Source organism: Protomyctophum bolini (assembly GCF_963924005.1).
Source record: "Protomyctophum bolini genome assembly, chromosome: 5".
NCBI classification, from domain to species: Eukaryota; Metazoa; Chordata; class Actinopteri; order Myctophiformes; family Myctophidae; genus Protomyctophum; species Protomyctophum bolini.
The window spans coordinates 17,816,370-17,844,010 of NC_137866.1; the positions used below are offsets into that span (position 1 = coordinate 17,816,370).

Below are 27,641 nucleotides of genomic sequence, written 5' to 3' on the forward strand. Positions count from 1 at the left end.
AATATTTAAAGTATAACATAATGTTTAAAACAGCAAAAGGGGTTCCCGTCCTGAATGGGTTAAGTCACTGTTGCGCCTCAGTCTAAACACAGAATAAAAAAGAGAGAAAACAATGGGAATTTGTTGTTTTGTCTAGAGACCGTTGTTGTCTAAACATGGCCTAATGTTCATTATGAGATGGCACCATGTCTGTCTACTCACTCTGTGTCTCATTGGAGGGCTGTGGACAGTTCAGAAACCAGTGATATCATCGATTGGGGAATTTGAGCTAATAGAGTCTGCAAGCTTTCTATTCCTGGGATAGGTAGCATGCTACAATAGAAGCCATTGTTCTCTCATTAATAAAACAAATACAAATATTGTTTACTTTGAAATGACCCAACATGACTTATGTCATCACTGGTAGGCAGGTTACTGAACTGTCCACAGCCCTCCTCTGAGACAGAGTGAGTAGACATGCAGGTTTCTGAACTGTCCACAGCTCTCCTCTTAGACACAGTGAGTAGACATGTTTCTGAACTGTCCACAGCCCACCTCTTAGACGCAGAGTGATTAGACAGGTTTCTGAACTACCAACAGCCCACCTCTTAGACACAGGGTGAGTAGTCAGGTTTCTGAACTGTCCACAGCCCTCCTCTGAGAAACAGTGAGTTTCTGAACTGTCCACATCCCTCGTCTGAGACACAGAGTGAGTAGACAGAAATGATGGCATATTACGATAAAGAGCATTATTGAGGACCAATTATGTGCAGATAGGTTGAAAATGAGTGAAGTGTCTAACTAATCAATGATGATGATGATGGGTGTTGCACAGCTCCAAGTTGTTTGACTGCATTCAACTTATTTTCTTAAATATAATAATAATTATTCTTCATAGATTTTTTTCCTGTTAACATAACAACACAAACGACTCTGAGACAAACTGAAAATGTTGTGCTATTAGAACACTTCAGAAGGACAAGATAACAGACTGTAGGGGGCGCCACGTGGCCACTTCAAACCTGCGGCAGGAAAAGTCAAGACAAAACCCTCGACACGTCGCGTCACCGCCACATCGTCGTCACGGAGAGGGTGAAGAGGGACAAAAACACCTCCCCGCCCGCCTGGCCGCTCATCCAAATCAAACACCTTTTCTGTTTCTTTTATAGTTGGCGTTCCAATTATTTGCCCAAAGATCCTCTAACGAGGGGAAAACAAAACCAAACAACATCCATTCTTTTTTTTCTTCTTTATTTGCTTGTGTTTTATGAAGTGAGAATCCCTTCTTTTTCCCCCGCTATCCCGGTATTTCCCAGTTCTGCGGAGGCAGCTGAGGAACCCGTTGGTATGTATGGTTTGGTGGTTCTCCCCCGCGGTGCGGTGGTTAGGTGTTTTCTCCCCCATGGTGCGGTGGTCAGGTGTTTCCCCCCCCATGGTGCGGTGGTCAGGTGTTTTCCCCCCCGCGGTGCGGTGGTCAGGTGGTCCCTCCTCGGCAGGCAGACAGGCAGGCAGGCGGGCAGGCGGTTCCGTTCAGCTCGGCAGTGTGTTCCGACATGTCGACGTCTCCCAGGTGTTTAGATGGCGTGGTTACTGTAGCTGATGTACGTCTGCTTAGAGGCTAGCGCTGGAGGAAGTGACAAAGTACATTAAATTGATTACTGCATTGTAAAGTTTTAGCTTTACTTATTTTTTGGGGGGGAGGGGGGGGGGGTAGTTATGGGTTTCCATTTAACCACTTATTTCAACCATATTTCAAATATAATGGAAGTAGCAGTTCTACAAGCTCTGCTAATTTCATTATTAGGCTATTGATGTGTTTTTAAGAAAGAAGGAACCATGACAATTAACCTCGTTTCCTATGGCCTGTAGGCTATTCAATTCGTCACTGTCGTGGGCAAAAAAGAAAAGAGCAGCGGGTGTGGTCGACTGCCACCAACAGCACCAACATTTATGCTGTCATTCAGAAACTGTGTGTGCATATTTAAAGGGTAAGACCACTTTTTTTGAGGTTTGGGTTGTGTAGTTACTTTGCCATGATGCAACTCCAAATGTGGACAAGAAATAAAAAAATACAGCTCCAGTGATTAGAAATTGATAATTCAAAATATGCTCCTCATTGACTTACATTGTAGCTAAAACAGCTCTCAAAGTCACTCTTTTAGTACGTAAACAAACACAAACAATGTTGATTCAGACAATATAGAGCATCACCAAAACTCATGTAGTTTTATTTTTTCATAAAAATGTTATCTTCCTGTTGATTTGTCCATTTTATTGGGAAGAAAACCCGGACTGGATCCGTGGATCCGGATCCAGATCTTCAAATAGTAAAATCAACAGGAATCTAACATTTTTAAGAAAAAATAAAACTAGATGAGTTTTGGTGATGCTCTATCTTGTCTGAATCAACATTGTTTGTGTTTGTTTACGTACTAAAATAGTGACTTTGAGAGCTGTTTTAGCTACAATGTAAGTCAATGAGGAGCATATTTTGAATTATCAATTTCTAATCACTGGAGCAGTATTTTTTTATTTCTTGTCCACAATTTGAGTTGCATCATGGCAAAGTAACTACACAACCCAAACCTCAAAAAAAGTGGTCTTACCCTTTAACTATTATTAATATTAATACTCAATTAAATTAGCTCATAGTCACTGTTCATTGATTCACTCGTATAGCAAAAATCCACTTGAAAAAAAAGCTTCACTGTTCTATGCGATTAAAATGCAATTAATGTTGATCAATTCATTACAAAGCCTCCATTTATTTTGATTGTTTTAATCAAGTCTAATTATACCTGCATTGGATCCATTGGTCTTTGGGACTTACAAGGTTTACACCCGTCCGCCCCAGATACATCCAAATTCAAACAATGTCAGACGAAAAGTGTGAAGAGAGACGAATGTAAATAAATAACGTGTAAATTGATTTATGTTGGAAAAGTTCACTCCTTGCTAATAACCATCTGTTCTAAAATCCATAGACTTGGAAATTACATTATTGCAAAACAGTGATGCAAAAGGTGAACTATCATGTGCCAATGCTTATAATAGTTCTATTTAGAGGGTGAAAATCTGACGTAACAACACTTTGCGAAAGTAGTGGGTATAGTCCATTTACAAGATTTTGGGCTGGAAAGCAGTGTACATTTACTACCACTAGTACTGTACTTAAGTCCAATTGTGAGTTATTTGTACTTATTTGTACTACTGGTAATTTCCAATTACCAGTAAGTTTACTCCACTACCTCGTGAATCCAAATATTGTACTTTTACTCCACTTTTTTTACTATTTGAAAACTTTGGTTACTAGTTACTTTGTAGTTTTTCATTATTATTACAAAATATATATATATTATTACAACACGTCAGCCTAATTTCAGCCATTTGAAAATAGCTGATCTACAAGCTTGCATGGTGAGCTTGTAGATCTGCTATTTTCAAAATATTATTTTAGCATTTGAAATATTGAAATGGGAGATTCTGCACAATGAGTATTTTTACTTTTGGTATGTTAAATACATTGATGCCAATACTTTTGTGCTTGTACTCAAGTAAATGTTGAATTCCCAACCTTTAGCCTACTTGTAACAGAGTATTTCTATATTGCAATATTGATACTGTTAGCCTACTTAAGTAAAACATGAGTATTTCTTTGCACAGAGGCAATTCACTGGGGATATACATAACAGTAATTAGAAAAAGTGTCCCTCGGGACCAGGCCAGGTCAGATTATCGTGGCCTCCTGGTGGCGCTCATAGGTCAATGTGAAAAGGTTGACATTTCTTCTCACGCTTTTGGTAATTGGAAGCATGTTGTTCCAAAAATGCGTTTAGCAAAAATCCACCTGTTGGTTGTGCTATTATTATAACAGCCAATGTGGAAAGGGTGGGATATATTCCTCTGTCTAGTAGGAAAGTGTGTGGAAAAAGTCACGTAAATTGCACACTGCGTTCATGATTTGAGGCTTTTTGTTCAAAACGGGCCAATCCTGCCAATTTTGGAAGCCAATGTTAGGCAATTAGGATGGAATATGAAATATCAGACAGATCCGGATTGAACAAATGACTATAGAGATAATGTGTAACTATTTGCGGGATTTTGGACAGAATCAATATAAAAAATGTGTTTTACAAAAGTTGGCTACCTGGTGGCGCTATAAAAGGCAGATGTGAAAAATGCAGGTCAAAGGTTTTTCCTTGGCGCTATAACAGGCCATTCTGGATTTTTTTGGGCAGAGGTTCGTCGTTGGCATCCAGGGAGTGTGTGTGTACATTTGGCATTGATGACGCATTAACGGTGCCGGAGATTAGCTGTACGCAGACGGACGGACGGACGGACGGACGGACGGACTCACACACAGACGGACAGAGTGCAAAACATACTCTCTCCCCACGCCTTCGGCCTGGTGGAGACAATAATAGGCCTTACAGGGTTTTGATTAAATATCTGCAACGTTCCTCTTCAAAGGAAAACTTCAACCGAAAAAAATAACCTTTTTCTTCTTCTAATTCCACACCTCAAATCACAACAAGCCTTGTTTCCCTCATAGCTGATTACAGAACAGGTGATTTGACGCACCGTATGGCGCCAACTACAGATGAAGTACACAGTAGTACTTTATTTATTAATTTATTAAATGAATCAATCCCATGGTTTTGTAACCCATTTACCACCCGGTGCCAATTGCCTAAAATGTAATCCTGGGCCCTACTCTCCCTCTGCCAACCTGGGAAGAGCCCCGAACTGAGCTCAGTGCATGAGGAGTGAGCAGGCCGATTCTTATCATCTTGACAGGGAGGGTTTCCCCGGATGGACGTAGTGCGTGGAAGGAACACGTTATTCCAACCCTCCATCAGGCTCCCCGGATGACCATGGGGAGGCAGTATAGATACCAGGATAATTTTTCTTTTGTTTCGTTTTTTGTGAGGGGACACGGGGCGAACATGCAAACTATACAGAAAGGCCCTTTCAGCCAACCCCACCTAGGTTATGGGCACTGATGACGCAGAGTAGAGAAAGCGCACACAGCGTCCCTGGCAGGAATCGAACACCGGACATTCTAGCTGTGAGGCTGTGACCCCCACATACCAGTTATTGTTATATATACTTTTTAGCCTGTGACCCAAAACAGAATTTAGACATTCTCCTGGGACCCAAACTAGTGAAAATATAGCAGATCTACAAGCAGATTGGCTATTTAGTACATTTAGGACATTTCTTAGATGTTTCTTTTATGAAGTTACAAAGTTTTTTTTATGTTTTGAAATAATAATTGAAAAATCAAATTTAGGAAATAATAAAGGGGTCCCATAACGATCTACAAATGGGTTCCGGCCCAGTGTTTGGGACCCAGTGCACTATAGCGTTAGAGTTAGTCAAACCGTTCAGATGCAAATTGTTCAACAAACATGCAGAGATCCAGCATGTCTCTGTGCACCAAGCAGCCATGCATGCGGTCAGCGTGATTGAACATAGTTTTCAACCGGAGGGACGTGGCGTCCTCAATGAACTGTATTGACAAATGATAAATATACACATAGTTTGTCCTCTTGCATTTCACCTTAATGTCTGCAATGGTCAGCCATATACAGTATATATACGGTCTCTCTATCTCTCTCTCTCTCTCTCTCTGTGCATGTCAGGCAGGAGTGAGCATGAGCAGAACAATAAAGGGGTGTACGTGTTTGTTTTTGTTTAAAGAGCTCTTCATTGTGACATAATTCATTGTTTAAAGAGCTCTTTATTGTGATATAATTCATTGTTTAAAGAGCTCTTTATTGTGATATAATTCATTGTTTAAGAGCTCTTTATTGTGGTAGAATTAATTGTTATTTGATGTATTTATCGTGTATCATGAAAGAGTTCTCTTTTGATCGGATGAAATTGGCACACTATAGCAAATTATAACTATCACAATATAGAGCTTTAAACAACACATCGTTTTGTTGAAACAAACAAACTTTCAGCACCTTTCAAGGGTTAAAAGTGTTCCATCATCATCCATTAAAGTGAGAAGGATGCAACAAGCTTAAAGGTTCTAGTTTTACCTTTGAGGGTCTACAGCCCTTCACTGGGCTCTGGTCCCTCTACAGAGTCTGAAAAAATACACCTTCAGTTTCACAGTGTTTCTACACGGTCTGAATGGCAGGGTAGAAAATACACCTTACAGTGTGTCCAAATTAATCTTCATTTTCAGAGTGTGTCAAAATGAACTTTCAGTTGCAGAGTATGTCAAAATAAACCTTCATTTTCAGTGTGTTTCAAAATAAACCTTCATTTTCAGTATGTTTCAAAATGGACCTTCATTTTCAGAGTATTCATTTGCATGTTTGAATGCAGCTCATCTCCCAAACGCTTGTGTAATGTGTTATGCTATGTTGATTAATTGAACACAATTAACAAAATGGTCAATTAGCGTTAATGACAATAACCTTGTGTCCCCAGACTCACTCACTCTTGACCTCTCTATTAGTAATAATAATTTGTATTAATTTGTATTCATTCGTTAATTGACCAACCTTGCGTCTCCAGGCTCTCACACAGTTCACTCTTGGCCTCTCCGTTGGGCCTCAGGCCTCCCTTGGGGTTGAACTTGTTGGACATGGTCGCCGCGGTAACGACGGCCTTCAGGCTGCGCTTGCGCTTGGGCACGTTCTGCTCGGGATGGACCAGGACCACGTAGACTTTGGGCATGTAGAGCATGCCCAGAGACACGCTGGCGCTGAGGCTGACTGAGATGGTCAGAGTGGTGGTCTGGATGTAGAGCTGTAAGGACATAGAGGGGGGAACACATGTCACTTTGAGCAGTAAAACATTGGGCATGTAGATCATGCCCAGAGAGACGCTGGCGCTGACACTGATGGTCAGGGTTTTTCAGGCAATTTTTTTCTACTCAGTCTATGTCTCATAGGAGGGCTGTGGGCAGTTCAGAAACCGTCCTCCAGTGACATCATCGATTGGGAATACAAGCTAATAGCAGTCCTGAAAAGTTGTAATGCGAAACGATGCCTAATGATGCTGTCACTAGAGGACGGTTTCTAAACTGCCCACAGCCCTCCTATGAGACAGAGTGTAGAAAAAGATCGTGCCATTTGATCATGATTATTAGTGAGGACCTATTATATGAAGATAGGTTGAAAAATGGTGAAGTGGTCCTTTATGTATAATAGACCTGATAGATAGTCTGGATGTGCAGCTGGAAATTATAGAGAGACAAAGTGAGTTATGTTTAACATCTCATCTGCACAGGCAAGGAGCGAACGAACGACAGCGCACCAATGGCGATATTGCACAGAGGAAGAAAAAGCCCTGATATGGAACGTCAGCAATTGCATTGCATTGCGACGTAGCCTGAACCAGTCAAATAACCAATACATAGTATAGCGTGTAGATCTCAACCAATATAAGTTTATGGGGCCCACGAAACCTCGCTCAAAATAAGAGACTGTGCTAGTGAATATAGGAAGGGTGGACGATGTCGCTATTCTAATGAGATTTCATCGTTCGCTCAATCGCATCCCTGGCAGTGCGGATGAGGTGTAATAGACTAGAGAGACGCTGGCGCTGTGACTGACAGAGATGGTCAGGGTGCTGGTCTGGGTGCAGCCGCTGTAAATTAAAGAGAGACATATTATGTCTCAAATTATGCGCGTGGCTGTCCTGTATACAGAAAATTCAGACAATATACAGAGATAATGTGTCTCAAAGATGCATGTGGCTTTCCTGCTACTGGGAAAGAAGTTCTGTTCAGTTTTGATAATCCAGTGCAGTTAGAAGGCTCGGACTGCACCCTGTTCCTTTGACTCACTGCAATAGAATGCATGAGGTAACAGATTGTATGCGTGCTTTTTGCAGTAAAAAAACTAAAACAAATGGTGACTCAGAGGTTAGAACAGCGGCATCTAGTGGCAAAAAGGGGAATTGCGTCATATTACGATCCTTGGCAGTCATGGGCTTAAAAAAATCACACCCGTGTGAACTGAGTGGTGCAACTCCCCCCCCCCCCCCCCCCACACCTCTCTCTCTCTCATTAGCAGGCAACAGTGCATCACTATCCCTCTCTCTGTTTCTGCACAACAGCGCCCCTACTGGTACTCATTATACTGGTGCTCATTTACCAACACATAGGTGAACACACACGGACATTGCTGTTCCTTGAAGTTGTGTCACGCATGCACACACACAAATAGAACTGGAGGTACATTCTTTCCCTCTCTGACAGTTTGACATGAACAACAACAACACTCTATTGTTATGATGCAACACAACAGCAATTGTCTCTCACACACGCGCGCACACACACACACACACACACACACACACACACACACACACACACACACACACACACACACACACACACACACACACACACACACACACATCAATGGGTCAATCATCATCATATGGACACAAGTGTAGTTTCGGTTGCCTTTTGGGTTATATTACGAGTTCACTGGCTGCAAAATGACACATTCTGGCTGCAAAATGACACATTCTGGCTGCAAAACATCGTGTTTGACCTTCTGCTTTTGTTTTCAGCAGCTGTGACCGTGTGGCTGCTGTTGTTTCTACCGTGTGAGTGTGTGTTTATGTAAGTCTGTGGACAGATATGAGAGTCTGATTGACTGGGGTTTGCGTCAAAAAATTCCTATTTATTACATGAGTAAAAGAGTTAAGGTAGAGTCAGAGGGTTTCCTGCCGGCCCGGGCCTCCCGTCAGGCTTTGCCTCAGTGCAGGGTAATGCAGAGAAAAGAATGAGAGCTTGTAGATCAGCTGTTTTCGGTGAGAGAGCCCACATTCTTTAGCTACTGAAGCCTACAAGATTTTTAAACAGGATAGTTCGGAAAAAAGCAATTCTGTAAACCTTCTCAGCAGACTGCGACGTTCCAAAGAAGATGGGGATGAAGGCGAGCCACACGATGCAGGTGGTGTACATGGTGAAGCCGATGGGTTTGGCCTCGTTGAATGTCTCCGGGACGCCTCGCGTCTTTATGGCATACACCGTACACGTCACCATCAACAGCATGCTGTACCTAGGGTTAATTATACATATACAACTATTATACAATATGCTGTATACAGTACCTTTATGCAGCAGTTAGGCATTTAGCAGACGCTCTTAATCCAGAGCCACTTACAGTAAGCAGGAACAGAACTACATGGTGATACATTGAATACATAAAAATAGTCATTATGAATCATATGTATGCTAAGAACCTAACAGTGGAATGAATAACTTTGTCTACATAAAATGCTATCTAAGTTGAGCTTTTGCGTATGCCTGTAAGGTTGTCGGGGCTAAGATGGAGACTGAAGAGGTGGGTTTTCAGACTACAGTACATATACTGTACGTATACAAATATAAATCTACTATACAGCATGCTGTACCTACGATTAATTATAGCAAAGGTTCTATAGTCACAAATCACCAGGATGACTTGATTCTAGGCTTAAAATAATTGAAAATCTGTAACGGAAAAATGAATGGACGATTTTTCAGTGGAACCAGAAAACCATACCCACTGCTATGCCCTATAGAGGCCCCTGCCGTACGTACCCCAGCAGGCAGATGAGCGACAGGTCAGATATGTCGCATTTGAGGACTCCGCGGGCGTTGTGGGGGTTGGACGTCCGCTGGTCCTCGTAGTCGATGATGGCCTGGGACGGGTCCACGCCGAACCACACGCACACGCCCAGCAGCTGCACCGAGATCAGGCTGAACGTGATGACCAGCTGGGAGGCCGGCGAGATGAAACGAGGCGCACTGACCGACAGCTTGCCTGAACACACACACACACACACACACACACATATATTCAACTCAACAGATGAAGCGAGGCGCACTGACACCGACAGCTTACCTGAGCACACACACACACACACTCACATTCAAGCGAGATGAAGGGAGGCACGCTGACTGACAGCTTACCTGAACGAGTGTACACATGCGTGCGCGCACACAAACGCACGCACGTGCACACGCACACAACTAGCTTCTGGCTAACTCTTGTCCATTTACATGGAATCAACATTGATTAAATTAATGAATTACCAGCTGCATTATTATAGTCTGCGGGGGTCTGCTATATAACTCCCTCTTTGTCCGTTTCAGCGCAGAATAGTTTAGGTATAGGAATCAAAACTCTCTAAGGCGGAACTATTGTGTTCTGAGTCGTTCGTTTCCGCCCTGACATATTTGCGGTGGGCACATACATCAGCCAGTGAGAAAACCAGCTGGGCCAGAGGACTAGAGGACTAGCTTGCACATCAATGATAGACTCAGGTTGCTATTGCATATAGCAGCTGGTAAAAAAACCCACTATCATAATCATCACTGGTTAAGAAGCAATACGCATCCTATCCTTTATCCTAACCTTGCTCGAAGATGCGGTAGATGCGGTTGGTCTTGGTGAACAGTGCGGCGTAGCTGATGCTCATGCCCAGGCCCAGGAATATGCGGCGCAGCGAGCAGATGCCCACGTCGGGCGTGCTGATCATCAGGAAGGTGGTGGCGTAGCACAGGAAGATGCCCGTCAGCAGCACATAGCTCAGCTCGCGGCCCGACGCCTTCACGATGGGCGTGTCATTGTAGCGCACGAACGTCAGCACCACGAACAGGGTGGCACCGATGCCCGCCACCGAGATCAGCACGGGGATGACGGCCCACGGAGAACTCCACTCCAGCTGGGAACGGATGATGCAAATGAATTCTTTTCAGATCTACAGTCTCACTTAAAGGTATAGGGTCAGTGATATTTTGGGGTTAAAACAAAACGTTTTTGTTAAAAGGTTAAATCACTATATTCTGACAGTAATCATTGCTAGTGTTTGTTCAGTAACAGATGCCTGCCTGTCTCTCCAGCTCTTTAATAAACATTTTTAGGTAGGTGACAACATTTCAGCCAATCAGGAGAAAGTAGCCATTAATCAGCTTAATGTTTATACTGTAGTGTTCCAGTTCCACTTTTGTCTGCTCATTTATTTGTGTCATCACCTACAATTCCACTTGTTTCATCTGTACCCTGATCCTCTATACTGATTGGATAAAATTTGTATTCCGACCTGAAAATGCATTTTCTGTTTAATAAAAAACTGGGGAGACATGGAGACACTTTTACTGAGCAAAATTTTTTTTGTACAATCACAATATAGAGCTTTTTATTACTTATTTCTTAGCCAAAGAAAAGCACTTATCCTACCTTTAACATGCTGTGGTGGAAAAAGTATCAACATTTATTTATATAGCACATTTCACAAGTGCTTCACTGGTTCACAGAGCCCTTACCTTAAAGGGACACTTCACCCTTTTTGCAAAAGAATATATGTTAATGACGTTTAGGAGCTTTAGATCACTTTCCTGGGGGTATTTATGTGTGTAATATGTGGTTTTAGATATTTTAGATTGTAGCAGTGAGCCTGTTGTCTCTGATGTCATGGACACTGGGCTCACTTCCTTCCTGGACTACATGTTGTCTCAGTAAGACAGCTCTCCCCCCTATCCACAAGGAGGAGGAGTGCGCCAAAGAATTATGGGAATTGTAGTCCAGGAAGGTAGTGAGACCAGTGTCCATGACATCAGAGACAACAGGCTCACTGCTACAATATAAAATATCTAAAACCACATATTACACACATAAAGACCCCCAGGAAAGTGATCTAAAGCTTCTAAACATCATTAACATATATTTTTTAGCAAAAAGGGTGAAGTGTCCCTTTAACGATGGGGGTGGAGTCACACATGCCTTACCTTAACGATGGGGGTGGAGTCACACATCCCTTACCTTAACGATGGGGATGGGGTCGCAGGCGGTGTGGTTGGCGTTCGGCCTCAGGTCGAAGCGACACATCTTGCAGGAGAAGGTGTCGGCCTGGTACTGGTAGCCGTCGCAGTTCTCGCAGTGCCAGCAGCACGGGATGCCCTTCACCGTCTTCTTCCTCTGGCCCGGAGTGCACGGCTGGCTGCAGATGGACGACGGGACCTCCAGGCTGCCGGACGGCCACTGCATCTGGTCGGTCTGACGGAGACAGAAACAGTACATCTCATTGGTCTGACAGGAGGAGAAACAGTACATCTCATTGGTCTGATGGGAGGAGAAACAGTACATCTCATTGGTCTGACTGGAGGAGAAACAGTACATCTAATTGGTCTGATGGGAGGAGAAACAGTACATCTAATTGGTCTGATGGGAGGAGAAACAGTACATCTCATTGGTCTGACGGGAGGAGAAACAGTACATCTAATTGGTCTGATGGGAGGAGAAACAGTATCTTGTTGGTCTAACGGATGGAGAGAAACGGCACGTCAGGTGGGTCTGGAATAACGCTCAACGTAAACCAAAGGGTATTGATCAAATTTATCTTTTGAAAATCCAAGATGGCAGTAATTTTTCAACAGTTGGCCTCCCAAAGTTTTTTTTTTTATTGAAATGTATGTAATTACCCAATTAGATTTTTTATTTTCAGAGGATCGGTGGGCGGATTGTTGTGGAGAAAAAAATCTATAGGTCTTCAATGGTTTGAAATTGCTGGCAAGGGCAGCTATAGACAAATTAACAATTTGGGTGCCGGGGATTGTTTTAGATGGCGGAGGAAATCATGCAAGTCACATTAGGGGTTCAGAGTCTTGCTCAAGGACACTTCAACACTAACTCTGGGGGAGCCCGGTATCGAACATCCGGCCGCTCTACCAGCCACTCTACCCCTGAGCCACTGCCGTTGTAGAGTCAAGCATACATTATTTAGAAATAACACACCCACCGCTGAATTCAACGATTGACCAATCAGAATCAAGCATTCAACCAAGCCACGTAAAAAACGGAGTTAACTACGTACGTCTAAGTGCAGCTGGTCGCTCCAGTGTCCGATGCTCTTGTACTCTGTGCTGTCGTTGTTCATCTGGTATTGGTAGATCTCGTAACGACCGGGAGCGTCTCCGTTCACGTTGAACACCACCGGAGTGCCTGCAATCCCTGAGAAAACAACAAGAACTCAGTATTGATTGCCAGCTGTCAGCAAGCTCTCGTTTACGAACATCTATAATCAGTTTGTGTGCCTCAGCATCTGTCTCGGCTCACGGCTTCACGTTGCGGCGTTCAGAGTATGCAGCCAATACGGCTCCACATTGCAGTGTTCAGAGTATGGGTTTTATCTGTTCAGACTATGGGTTCTATGGGTACGTCTCCCATTGGCTTAGAGGCAGCCAATGATGAGAAAGTTTCCACTAGGTCGCTACTACGGTCACTAGTAGAGGTAGGTAAACATGGGCCCTATTTTGCGTGTCTTAAGTACCAGGTTTTATGACGTAACTTAACTTAACTTAAGACATGGAGGTGTGGCCAGTGCTGTTTGGCTGTTTTGAGTGGCTAAACAGCATTGGTCAAGCCTCCAGGTCTGAAGTTAAGTCATACTTAAGTCCTACTTAAGACACGCAAAATAGGGCCCCATGTTGTCCAGCCGCTTTTGAAGCAGCTGGCAAAAAAAGGGAAAAAGAAAAGTAAATGAGACACCGTTTTTTGCTTACTGCAAACTGCAGACCTGCTGATACGGCAAAACGGCCCAAACTCTCGTGCACTTTGTTATTGTCTGCAAATTCATTCAACTTTGTGCTGAGCCAGTCCACTCTACAGTATAGTACTTGACACTGATGATGGAGCAATGTTCTGAAGTTAATAGAACAATATGTGGAAAAGTGTGTTGTCTCAAAGTCTTTCTGTAAGTCATTTCACTCTCTCTCTCTCTCTCTCTCTCTCTCTCACGTTGCGTTCACACGGGCAGACGCAACGACGCCAAGACGTGTTGTGAGTTAATTTGGAGCAGCTACATGCATCATTATTTTGCAACGTCATTTTGCTGGCTTCCATTGACAATGAACGGTAGACTGCATCTTTTTCATCTGCCTGTGTGAACAGCCCGTGTGAAAAAATAGCCGATTGATCTATAAGCTCGATATAAAAAAAAAGATTTTGATTATTACAAACCAGCCATTTGAAAATAGCTCACAATGTTCACAATGTGAGCTTGTATATCTGCTATTTTCAAAATATTTGTAGAAATGGTACATTCTGCATAATGAGTACTTTAAGTACATTTTGATGCCAATACTTTTGTACTTTTACTCAAGTACATTTTGAATTCCAGACTTTTACATGTATTTCTATACTACAGTATTGATACATTTACTTAAGTAAAACATTTGAGTACTTTTTCCACCACTGCCGTTAAGTCACAGAGGCAGAGAGAGGGTGGCTTCACGGACCAGCATGCTGTTTCTCCAAGCATTTCCTTCTAAAACAAAAGGAATAACGGAATAGAAATAGGGACACAAATTGCAGAGTTTCCGCGTAGCTTTTTAAAAGCGCTGAAAGCAGCAGAGACAGTAATTTATGGTTGGAGTGAAGCAGAGAGGCTGAACCTTCAGGACTATTATTCATTCTGTTGACTTAACCCATTCAAACCGGGAAATCAGTTTAGATTTGATCAAAATCAATTCTAAAAGTTTAATTTTAAATGTGGGCTGTCACTTTGATCCCTTTTCCACCGGTTGGTTCCCAATGGGAACCGGTTCAGTTCTTTTCCACCAGTTGGTTCCCAATGGGAACCGGTTCAGTTCTTTTCCACCAGTTGGTTCCCAATGGGAACCGGTTCAGTTCTTTTTGGTTAAGGATAAGGATAAGGGAAACTTCATTGTCCATTACATTTACATGAAATGGAAATTTGTCTTTGGCACACCGGCAGTCAGTTACAACAATAAAACATTACATAAAATACATGCACAGATGCATTAAAATACTATATAATATAGTATTTTCTTCTAGTTCTTAGTCCATGAGCCAGAGCGAAATATGAACATTTTAACGATATAATGTTTTAAAGCAAACAATTTTAACTGAAATCTTTGCTTCTGGGAGGTTCCTGGAACAACATATTTTCAGATGTGGGTCAGCGACAAAATCATACTAATTCAATCAATGTCTGAATGTCAGAAACAGTGCGTTATCTCATCATTGCCTGCACCAATCACTCCCACTTTTCACACATTGACCATATGAATATGGAGGTCTTAACGGAGCCCTTTTTTCGATTTGACACATTAATGATTAATAATGAATTTATTAGTGAATTAAAACGCACCTGGGCGCAGTACCCCCCGTGGCCACAAGTGGGGGGGGGGGGGGGGTAAATATCTCACAACGGGTAAGGGCTAGTACATATAATTCTGGGGGAGCCCCTTGAGCAGCAGTCCACTGATATAGAAACATACATTTTATAATAAAGCTGTTAACATTTTAGAATACGTTTGCACAAGCGGCCTCAGTTCTTAGTGGGTTAAAGGTTCAGTTAATTATTTGTTCTCTTTCTGGTAATACTGAGCTAGACAAAGCATCCCTTTGTCTAGGAGGTTGTATTTTACCCTATTGTGTTGGAGGTAGTATTTTACTCTCTCTCTCTCTGTGTGTGTGTGTGTGTGTGTGTGTGTGTGTGTGTGTGTGTGTGTGTGTGTGTGTGGTGTTTAGCTGTCTTTCTGCCTACTCAGGAATAAAGGGTGGGTTGTGTACGGACTCGTCAGGCCTGTAATTAAAGTTCCCAGAGCAGACGTTATGGCTCCGTATAGGAGCTAAACCAACAGTAAAACAGAATGTATGGAGCATGTTTATGCCTCCATGCAGGGATAAATAAAGCAGCCTTGTTGGCTGTAAAGTGGCCATAAGTTGTTTTACAACTAGACACCTCTTCCTCTCTTCCTGAAAGGTTGGAACTTTAGTTCTTCCACATTACTGTCCTGTGGATGTTCTAGCGACGCTAGGTTTGAAGCTTTACCTTTTTGCTCCTGATGTTGCAGTACTTTATAGGAGAACAAAGGAAATGCATGACCTAATAATGTTATATAGCTAATAAAGCTTCTGCTTCGTCGGATATTCAGCTGGAAGTTTTATTTTAAAGACCACACGACCGCGAGGCAGCGACGCTTTAACCCTTAAGGACTGAGGCTGAATAAAAAGAAAAATACTTCTAAATTCTAATTTTTGAAAAAAATCAAGCGTAGCGATAGTTCAATGAGGCACGGAAGGCAGAAGGTTATTATATGTATATATAGTTCCCCTCATTCATTCCCCCTATAGAAATTCATTCTGATTCTTTAAATCAGCTGCCTCTCCACAGTGCATTCAGGGCAGGCAGCCTACTTAAGCAGCCTCAGCTCATGCACTACTCATTCTCTATGCTGAGCATTTTTCATGTCAAGGGCCCCCAGAATTATCTGTATTTGGCCGCGGAACCCCATCTGAAAATATTATGCTGTTCCCCACAAAAGCAAAGATTTTAGTTAAAAAAACGTTCACTCTGAAATAATATATTCAAAGATTTTACAGCACATTTTCACGATTTTTCAAAATTTGCAGATCTACAAGCTCGTAACGTGGCACTCTGTGCCATATAGCTAAAGTATAACATAATGCTTAAAACACCAAAAGGGATCCCGTCCTGAATGGGTTAACTATGAGCCGTGAACAACGCACCATTTTGATCAATAAACCTACAAGCTAATCTACAAGCTCCGTCGGACCCACGGTTGTACAGAACCGCCACAAAAGGCCTCTGCCCAGGCTCTGGACAGGGCCCCTGCCCAGGCTCCATTATATAGAGCTGGCCTGTTCTGACATCACAACACTCCATATTTGGGCACGCCTGACACAACCCCATATATAGGAATAAAGGGACACAGAGAGACACATACAGAAATCTCCTTATATGGGCATAAAAGGGACACAGACATATGGGTGGAACGGGTACTCTGCATTTCCAGTTGTCCAGAACCAGCACAAAAGCCTAATTTGGCACGCCTGACAAAGGGACACATACATAATAACTGGGTGGACCTCGCCCTTCATTTGCCATTTGATCACACCTGATCACCCCCCTATACGGGCACTGTTCTAGTGACAAGAATGAACATAATCTCAGTAGATGTAAATGTGTTGCTGGTGCTCTGAAAACATATTAACATAATCTCAGTAGATATAGATGTAAGTGTGTTGCTGGTGCTCTGAAAACAAATTAACATAATCTCAGTAGATATAGATGTAAGTGTGTTGCTGGTGCTATGAAAACAAATTAACATAATCTCAGTAGATATAGATGTAAGTGTGTTGCTGGTGCTATGAAAACAAATTAACATAATCTCAGTAGATATAGATGTAAGTGTGTTGCTGATGCTCTGAAAACAAATTAACACAATCTCAGTAGATATAGATGTAAGTGTGTTGCTGGTGCTCTGAAAACAAATTAACATAATCTAGATGTAAGTTTGTTTGTTTGTTTGTCATGTTTATTTCGAATATGCCAATATACAGCAACAATTCCTTGCATTTTACCAGGAAAACTAAAAATTTGTAACAAAAAACAAAAAATAGCAAGAAAAATTAATAAAAGGAAAATAAATAATAAATAAATAAATCTAAGCATATCCGAAAAGGAGTGAGAAGAAGTAAAAACTTATAAACTCCCACCCCTCTATAACTGAAATTACTCGCTGGATTCTGTGCCATTTAAGCTGCTCTTCAAGAGCAATACTAGTATACATATATACATATAAACATATATACACCCATATTTATACTTATATACATACATCCATAATATACATATCCGAAGATTGTCTATTTTAATATATAGACAATTAAAGACCAATATAACATAACATTCTACATAAAAATAATATAATATATAATATACATAAATATAATATATTTTGAGTACTCGTTAAATCAAATTTCTTCCTCCCTGTATCTTGAAAATATCATGTTTTTGTACATTGCTTTAAATTGTTTGATGCTTTGACATTGCTTTTGTTCCTTGTTCAGGCTGTTCCAAAGTGTTACACCAGAAATGGAAATGCAGAAACTTTTCAATGTGGTATTTCGATTTAAAGTTTTAAAGTTGAGTTCACCCCTCAGATTATATCCCCCCTCCCGCTCATGAAACAGATTTTGAATATTTGCTGGTAATTTGTGGTTCTTGGCTTTGTACATTGTTATTGCTGTCTGGTACGTTACAATGTCTGTGAATTTGAGCAATTTTGACTGTAAAAAAAGTGGATTTGTGTGTTCCAGATAACCAACCTTGTGAATAGTCCTTATTGCTCTCTTTTGTAAAATGACAAGTGAATGGATTGATGTTTTATAGTTGTTACCCCAAACCTCAGCACAGTAATGGAAATATGGCAAGACTAAGGAACAGTAGAGGGTGTGAAGTGACTTAAGATTTAGAACCTGTTTTGCTTTATTTATGACTGCTATGCTTCTGGCTACTTTATATTTTACATTTGTGATGTGTGTTTTCCAGCTAAGCCCATCGTCAATTGTCACACCTAGAAATTTGTTTTCGTGCACCCGTTCAATAGCAACCCCATCTATTTGTATATGTACCTGAGTGTTAGTCCTGCATTTACCAAATAGCATGAACTTAGTCTTGCTCACATTTAAAGATAATTTATTCTGATCAAACCATAATTTTAATTTCCGTAATTCATCATTGATGTCACCCTGTAATTTGGTCAAATTATCCCCAGAGCAGAAAACATTTGTGTCGTCTGCAAAAAGTACCAATGATAGCAAATGTGATACTTTGCAAATATCATTGATATATAAAATAAAGAGTTTGGGCCCCAATACTGACCCCTGGGGGACGCCACAAGTAATGTCCAAGCAATTTGAACTGTGCAAACCCAACTTCACAAACTGTTGCCTTCTGTCCAAGTAGCTTTTAATCCAGTCTATTGCCCGTCCTCTGATACCAATTTTCTCTAATTTGTTTAATAATATAGTGTGATGGATAGTGTCAAAAGCCTTCTTAAGGTCAATGAATATTCCGACTGCATATTGATGATTGTCAATTGCGTCTGTTATTCTTTCTATGGATTCTGTTAAAGCCTGAGATGTTGATCTGTTTGTTCTAAAACCGTATTGACTCTCTGAGAGTACATTGAATTTATCTAAGAATGAATCTAATCTGCTATTAAAAAGTTTCTCCAGTATCTTGGAAAATTGAGGCAACAATGAGACAGGTCTGTAGTTTGTGAAGTGGTGTTTGCTTCCATTTTTGTACAGCGGAATTACTTTTGCTATTTTCATTTGGTTTGGGAATGAACCGGTTTGGAATGATAAATTGCATATGTGTGTAAATGGTTTGGAAATCCCCACGATGATCTGTTTGACCAATGTCATGTCAATATCATTAAAATCTGTGGATGTTTTGTTTTTACAATTTGCAACTAAATCAAAAATTTCATTTTCATCCACTTCAGTCAGGAACATTGAGTAGGGATTTCTGTCAACCAATTCCTCCATATGCTTTCCATCTGATCCTCGATTGGGAATTTTGCTACCTAGATCAGGACCCACGTTGACAAAAAACGTATTGAAGCGATCTGCTACCTCCTCCAAATTGTAGTTTTCAATATCATTTTCAATGAAATATTTAGGTAAACTGTTTTGTTTGGCACCTTCTCTTATAATACTGTTTAATATGTTCCATATCCCTTTAATATTGTTTTTATTCTTATCTAATTTATTCGTATAATATTCTTTCTTACTTACCCTTATTATGCTAACTAGCTTATTTTTATATTTTTTGTATTTATCTTCTGCCTTTTTAGTTCTCTGTCTAATAAAATCCCTGTATAATGCATTCTTCTTTTTACATGCATTCTGCAGGCCTTTAGTTAACCATGGACACTTGTTGTATTTACATTTTTTGCTGAATTCCTTGATTGGACAATGCTTGTTGTATAATGACGTAAATATTGAAATGAATGTGTTGTAAGCACTGTCCACATCTGTTTCATTGTATATATTATCCCAGTTGTGTGTCATTAATTCATTTTTTAACTGTCTAATTGATTCATCATTCCTTACTCGTCTGTATAGTTTTTGTTTATCGATCTTGTTCTTATAATTGCAATCAAATACTGTAAATACAGGCAGGTGGTCTGTAATGTCGCTAATTATTAACCCACTTGTTTTATTGTCAATTACATTGGTAAATATATTGTCAATGAGAGTGGCACTTTGAGCTGTAATTCTAGTGGGTCTTGTGATTGAAGGAAGTAGACTCATGCTGTGGATTGCATTAATGAAATCCTCAGTACTTTTGTGGTTGTTATATTGTAATAGATTAATGTTGGTATCACCACAGATAAATATATTCCTATTTCCTATTCCTGAAAACATATCTTCCATCCACTCCCTAAAATTATCAATACTAGAGTCCGGCATTCTGTATACACAACTAATCAATATATTTCTCTTATTTTCCATGAAGATCTCAATTGTTATGCATTCCAGAAGGTTACTAACCACCTGCGACATAGCTTCTACGATCTTAAAATTTAAGTTTGAGTCCACATATATTGCCACCCCTCCTCCATTCTTACCCCGTCTATTAATATAAGTAAGTTCATAGCCATCCATCTCAAAGTCTATTCCCCTTTCTTCATTGAACCAAGTTTCAGATACTGCTATGATATTGAAGGGTTGTGAGAATGATTGTAAAAAATCCTTAATGCATTTGAAGTTTGCATATAGGCTTCTACTGTTTATGTGAATAATTGATAGCTTTCCATCGGGTTTGATGCTGTGATTATATTGTTCCATAGTGTAATATTTGCACGTGTGATCAATGTTGTTAAAGAAGTTAATGTCCGGGTCAATATTTAGCTCCATGTCAATTATGCTGTGATTGACATGGAGTGTGTTGCTGGTTCTATGAAAACAAATTAACATAATCTCAGTAGATATAGATGTAAGTGTGTTGCTGGTGCTCTGAAAACAAATTAACATAATCTCAGTAGATATAGATGTAAGTGTGTTGCTGATGCTCTGGAAACAAATTAACATAATCTCAGTAGATATAGATGTAAGTGTGTTGCTGGTGCTCTGAAAACAAATTAACATAATCTCAGTAGATATAGATGTAAGTGTGTTGCTGATGCTCTGGAAACAAATTAACATAATCTCAGTAGATATAGATGTAAGTGTGTTGCTGGTGCTCTGAAAACAAATTAACATAATCTCAGTAGATAGAGATGTAAGTGTGTTGCTGATGCTCTGGAAACAAATTAACATAATCTCAGTAGATATAGATGTAAGTGTGTTGCTGGTGCTCTGAAAACAAATTAACATAATCTCAGTAGATATAGATGTAAGTGTGTTGCTGATGCTCTGGAAACAAATTAACATAATCTCAGTAGATATAGATGTAAGTGTGTTGCTGGTGCTATGAAAACAAATTAACATAATCTCAGTAGATAGATGTAAGTGTGTTGCTGGTGCTCTGAAAACAAATTAACATAATCTCAGTAGATATAGATGTAAGTGTGTTGCTGATGCTCTGACAACTCATTAACAGGTAGGATATAATTATTGCTTTAGCATCTGGCTCTGCTGCTTCATCTCCTCGTTAATTTGACTCAATCGTGAACACAGTCTGACGAGCGAACACCATAAAGCTCAGCAATGAGTCATACATATAGCTCTGTGTGGGAGTGGAGGGCGGGCGATAAAGCATTGCACTTGTTTACAACAGGGTCCACCATTTTCAATTCATCAGAACATCTAGAGACAAATATACACTTCTACTGTAGGCTATATAAAAAAACAGGAAATCATGTAAGGAGGTAGTAAAAAGGGAAAATAATACATATATACAGTATAGGGGGTGGGGGGGAGCCAACTTCGAATTGCGTCCCTTTGAGAGCAGTTTTAAAGGAGTCAAGGGATTTGCATGTCTTAATGGCTGGCTTTCCACATTTTGGTGGCATAGGAGCGTAATGAATTTAGTCCCTTGTTTGTGCCAAATGTGGGTTGCACATGGTTTGTTGAACTCCCTCTGGTGTTGTGGGTGTGAACTCCGTCGACATTAAGGGAGTATAGAGTTTAGACAGGTACATGGGTATCTTGGTGGTGTAGCGAATCTTGTGGACCAGACCCATTGCAAGATGCTGTACTCTGTCGTCAACCCTACGCCATTCCAGCCTGTCAAAGTGGGCAGTCTGACACACATGCCCCTCCCCCCTTGAGTAAACAATGCATAATAGCATAATACTTCTGTAACTTAAAGCATAAATAAAGTAACACAATCAATCAATCAAAATGTATTTATGTATACGATAAATAGACCGTGAGTGTGATCCAGTGCCCTCTACCATTTAAACCTGTTATACTTGGTTGACCAGGACCCTCTCCTTTTTTTAGACCCTCCAATGCATGGCTTTCTGAAATAACGTCATGTGCCAGCCAAGTCTATATGTACATTTTTTGATTTTTGTCTCTAGACCAAATCACTTTGTACAACTGGGGTCAGATCAACTAATCAAATGATTCCCGAGCATGGCACGGCTGCACTTTGACTTTGATCTACAAGTTACAACACAGAGGAAAACCAGCATGTCTTCCCGTCTATCATCGTCATTTGCTGAAATGCATGAAAAGAGCAACATCAAAATTACACAGCTCTCTCTTTCTCTTTCTCCCTCCCCCTGGGTTAGGTGTGTGTGTGTGTGTGTGTGTGTGTGTGTGTGTGTGTGTGCGTGTGTGTGCGTGTGCGTGCGTGCGTCTCTCTATCTCTCTCAGTCGAATGCATCAGTCATCTTCCCAGCATGTGCCTTGTTAATGTGCAAGTGAAAAAGACCATCTCTCTCTCTCTCTCTCTCTGGGGTCTGTAAATAATTAAATCCACCGTCTCGGGGCTCCGTAAAGGCCCTCCAGGGGGCGCCAGAGACATTGCGCTCCACATACTCTGTCCCTGCACTGCACTACAGGAGCATGCAGGCATCACGGTGTTAAGTACAGTTACAGTAAGCAGTAAAGTACATTAAAGTACCTACATCAATACTATGATCTCATTATCAACAGATTATTATCTGTAGTGGTTGGCGGCTCTCTTCTTTCATGTAGTCAGCATGTATGTATGACATACATGTACAGTAAGGCTGCCTGCTTGCATACGACACACTTCCAGGATATATGTGTATTTTTATGTACGTTTCCCGTTTTTCCTTACAGAAAAAAAGAAGAAGAAAAAACCCTTTTAAAAAGCGTCTCCATTGCACTGTCCACAGACTGCAGACTCCAGACAGACAGTAATGGCTTTGTAGAGCATTGATTTTAACTGCCTAAAGACACATAATATAACCACATGATGTGTAGTGTTGGGAGAAGAGTTCCCAATTAAGGTAAAGTAGGCCTATATAATGTCACAATGTAGAAATGCTGTGCTAAATATTGTACTCGACTTTAATGTTTTGTAAAAATAAATAATCAAATTGCAACAATATTTTCTTCATTTTGTTGAGGAAATTAATGCAGAGCCAGATCACTCATATCATCTCTGAGGATAGAATTCTGGATGAGCAGGACATGTGCAGCATTTTGTACAAAACGGGCTACTCCTGAAAACTTTGGAGGCAATCTTAGCTAATCAGTGTAGAATCTGATAAATCCAACAGGCTCGTCTTGATCACATGACTACAGAGATCATGTGTACCGATTTGCATGATATTTGGATGAAATCTGTGCGACTAACATAAACAATGTGTTTTGCAGAAATCGGCCTCATGGTGGCGCCACCGTGAGGCTGATTTGGGAAAGAAATAGTGGCATGTCGTCCTCGGCCTAGTGGAAATGTGCGTGTATAATTTCAAAAAGGCTATAGCGCTATTTCCATGCTCAGACGGACAGGCCCAGAGACAGACCCAGCCAGGGACACATATATGTTTAATGTTTGTCTCGCATTGACAATGAATGTGTCTCTCTGCTTCCACCTGTTTCTTTGCTTCCAGCTGTCTGTCTCTCTGCTTCCACCTGTCTGTCTGTCTCCTTCCACCTGTCTCACTCTACTGCCTGCCTGTCTGTCTGCATTGTGTTTATCTAAGTACGGAAAACAACACATGGCCAGAGATCAATAAAGTCACATGATAAATAATGCTTATACGATCCATACTCCTACGTCGGCTGTCAGCATCATCAGAAAATACAGTCATAACTGCATGTGAGTTTCCATGGTTTTATAGGAAACTGGGCTAATCCTTTATTGAAAGGTTCAATACTGTCTTTGTGGAATAATTACAGAGCAATTATCAAAACAAAGTTACCAGAGTGCTGAAGTGTGAAATAAAAAGTATGCCATCTCGACGTCTAAATTATGGAAGGGCCCTTCTACAAAAGAAACGTCTCAGAGCACTTTAGCAAATGTGAAACAATTAAGTGCACTCTGAAATAAAACTTTACGAGTATAAAATGATTAAACTAAATCTCCCTCTGATACAAGCGTAAAGGACAACTTCACTGCGACACTTTATGTGCACTTGTAGATCTCCTATTTTTAAATGGCCGAAATGAAGTGGGTAATGCAGGCTATGTATAATAATCAAAATCTACAAAGTACTGTAATTAGTAACTCAAGTTTTCAAATACATGTAATTGAGTAAAAGTGCAATTACTGGATCCAATATGTAGGCTAGTGGAGTAGAAGTAGAAGCATTGGAAATCGGAAATACTCCAGCAAAGTAAAAGTACCTCAACATCTTACTGTTAAGTTACTGTTACTTGAGTAAACGTACTTTACGCCACCATTACCAGTGAAGTTGACTTGACAGATGAATTCATGTCGGATGTATTTACCAGAATAGCTCATCAGTGAGGTTGACTTGTTGGGTCTACTCATGTCGGATGCATTCATGTTGGATGGATGTATTTAAAGGAACTACAACATGCATTGTTTTATTTTATTTTAATATCATATTGTTTATGTTCCTGAAACATATTTCGAATGGTTTGAGCTCTTTCAGGCTTCTGAAGCAGTTTTAGCTGCAGTACCACAGTGTCCTGAGGTGGTGGGGGCACTGATATGCATTTTTTGTTTTTATCTTTGAGTCATTATAATACTCATGATAGATAAACCCAGGCTTGTTTCCATTCCATGCCAGCTTGGGGGGAAAAATGCTGGACATCGTAAACAAAGTGGAAATGCAAATTTGGAACTAAAGACTGAAGGAGGGGCAGGAATTATACAAAGTAGGCCGGGCGTACAGAAGACATCTGTTGTTCTCCATGCGCTCCATGTCAACTGATTTGGTCATGTAGACCAAATCAGTTGAGCTGTTCCTGAGATACATTTCCATAAAAGCCCCTATATGAGAAAGCCTGATTGTTCAAAAGCGGAGCGTCTGATGACACCGCCTAAAACTGGGGAGCAGGAAAGATGCACAACGGAGACAGCGTTTGTTTCACCTGACAAATATGACAATGTAATATTTCTTGTTTTAAGTATAATTTCATGTTCTAGGACCTTTAACAGATAAACTCACCGGTGAAGTTGACCTGTCGGATGTACTTGAGCAGCAGGCTGCCGTTGATGGCATCCATCTTGGGGCAGAGACCCACCTTCCCGGGGCAGAGGTCACGGTGCATGGCATGTAGGGCGTGGGCCATGGAGTACACGGCGTCGATCACAAACTGGACCTTCCCTTCCTGCTCGTACTGGGAGTCCTTCCCGATGCGCTCCATGTCTGGAAGGAAACAAACAGAATAACTCGTATTGAGAGTCCTTATCTCCATGTCTGGAAACAAACACACAGAATAACTCGTATTGAGAGTCCTTATCTCCATGTCTGGAAACAAACACACAGAATAACTCGTATTGAGAGTCCTTATCTCCATGTCTGGAAGGAAGAAAACAGAATAACTCGTATTGAGAGTCCTCATCTCCATGTCTGGAAGGAAGAAAACAGAATAACTCGTATTGAGAGTCCTTATCTCCATGTCTGGAAGGAAACAAACAGAATAACTCGTATTGAGAGTCCTTATCTCCATGTCTGGAAGGAAGAAAACAGAATAACTCGTATTGAGAGTCCTTATCTCCATGTCTGGAAGGAAACAAACAGAATAACTCGCACTGAAAGTCCTTAATTATCTCTATGTCTGGAAGGAAGAAAACAGCCCAAGTGTTAAACGACCACTTTTCAACTTATCTTCATATAATTGGTCCTCACTAAAATACCAAAAACTAATTCTACTCAGTCTGTGTCTCATAGGAGGGCTGCGGGCAGTTAAGAAACCTCTTCCTGGCTTCCTTCTCTGCATTACTTTTTAACAAGTTAAATTAAAAGTCACAGATCGCCAAGATCGTCATTGGATGACTTATTAGGTTATTATTAATCCAGAATTGCGGTTTTAACTTTCCCTTCACGGACCTGGGGTAATTACATGACGCCTTTTGACGCCTCCCCCTGGTGGCCAAGATTGCCAATGGTGCCTTTGGACGCCTTTTTGAAAGATTTCATTTTTTTACATTCAGATTTTGAAAATTCCTCTAATCTGGTGTTCAGGTGATGATATGCACATTACATGCACAATAGAATTACAAATTCTTTCTTTTATTTATAATGTGCTTCGGTGGCAACGAGGACCAAAACTGGTGTCCACCAGGTGACACTGGATGAGTTTATGTGGCAATCGGTGCCCTCCGGAGCCTGAAGATCCCGGAGCTTAGCCCCTGAAGACCCCCATGTAATAATATTGACTGAACAGTGTTACTCACTGGTGCATTTCTTGACCCCAGAGCCTTTCTTCAGAGCGTGGCGACTCAGCTTGCACTGGAAGTTGTTCTCCCAGAACTCAGCAAACCAGATGTTCCGTCTGTTGTTCTCCAGAGTTCTGCTGATGAAGTAGCGATCAAACCCTACGGGAACATAAAGTACACTTTAACATTCTGCTGATGAAGTAGCGATGAAACTCTAAGAGAACGTGAAGAAAACATTTACCCTTAATTTATTATTGTCTGTCTGTCCCCATCTTTCCGGGTTTGTGTGAACACAAACATTGGTTTGTGACTGATCACCCTACTAGCGATGATTTGATTGGCTGAGAAAAGTACATATTGAAGAAAAAAGTGAGGGCAGAAAAATTAAGACGCCAAAAGTGATTGGCCGGAATTACTTTTGTGATTAATTAATTGGCTGAGCACAGACTGTGATGTATGATGATAAGACTAAGAGTGCCACTCACTTCACATGAGTGTGATTTTTATTTATTTATATAAATAATAGTTTGTAGATCGCCTATTTGTGCCACTTTTGTGTGACACTGGAGTATAAGGAAGTAGGGCGTTACTTTACGGGAAAAAAATACAACTCATAGGAATCTCAATCTGTTACAGCAATGTTTTGGCAAAGAGGTTTGGTGTAGTAGAGGAAAACAAAAGAGCAAGTACAGAGCCAAAAGCCTTTTTACTTAGTATAGAGAGTTTGCACATGCATCACTTTTCCATCATCTAGATCAGTGTTTTTTCAACCAGTGGTCCTTGAGGGGGCTCCAGGTGGTCCACAGAAAAATGATGGGAGAGTTGGTGAGTGTAAAATGAAACCAGAATGGACCCGTAAGGGTCCATGAGGTTTGACACTCTCAAGCGTTAAATTATTGTTAAAAATATTACTTAATTTACAAGAAGTCTACACAGTTAGAATAATGTAGAAGAATTAAGAATAACGTTTGCGTGTTACCGTTACTATCGTATGGTACCACATCAATACAGCATGGAATTAACTCAATGTCTGCCAAGGACTGAATTGACTGATTTTTTAGCAACTCCAGCAGCGCCAACGA

General features: G+C 40.8%; 1 protein-coding gene across 1 annotated transcript in view; it reads right to left on the reverse strand.

Moving 5' to 3' along the window:
• Positions 1–1,553: 1,553 nt before the first annotated feature.
• Positions 1,554–27,641, reverse strand: part of LOC308316131 (metabotropic glutamate receptor 4-like) — a gene marked incomplete at both ends in the record, with an annotated part of 63,861 nt that continues 37,773 nt past the window's right edge. Inside the window, 9 exons of the mRNA XM_080764536.1 lie at positions 1,554–1,603; positions 6,501–6,747; positions 8,849–9,017; positions 9,542–9,764; positions 10,359–10,668; positions 11,766–11,999; positions 12,817–12,953; positions 25,346–25,546; positions 26,578–26,718. Coding sequence (XP_080620662.1) covers positions 1,554–1,603; positions 6,501–6,747; positions 8,849–9,017; positions 9,542–9,764; positions 10,359–10,668; positions 11,766–11,999; positions 12,817–12,953; positions 25,346–25,546; positions 26,578–26,718 — 1,712 coding nt within the window. The remainder of the gene's footprint in view (positions 1,604–6,500; positions 6,748–8,848; positions 9,018–9,541; positions 9,765–10,358; positions 10,669–11,765; positions 12,000–12,816; positions 12,954–25,345; positions 25,547–26,577; positions 26,719–27,641) is intronic.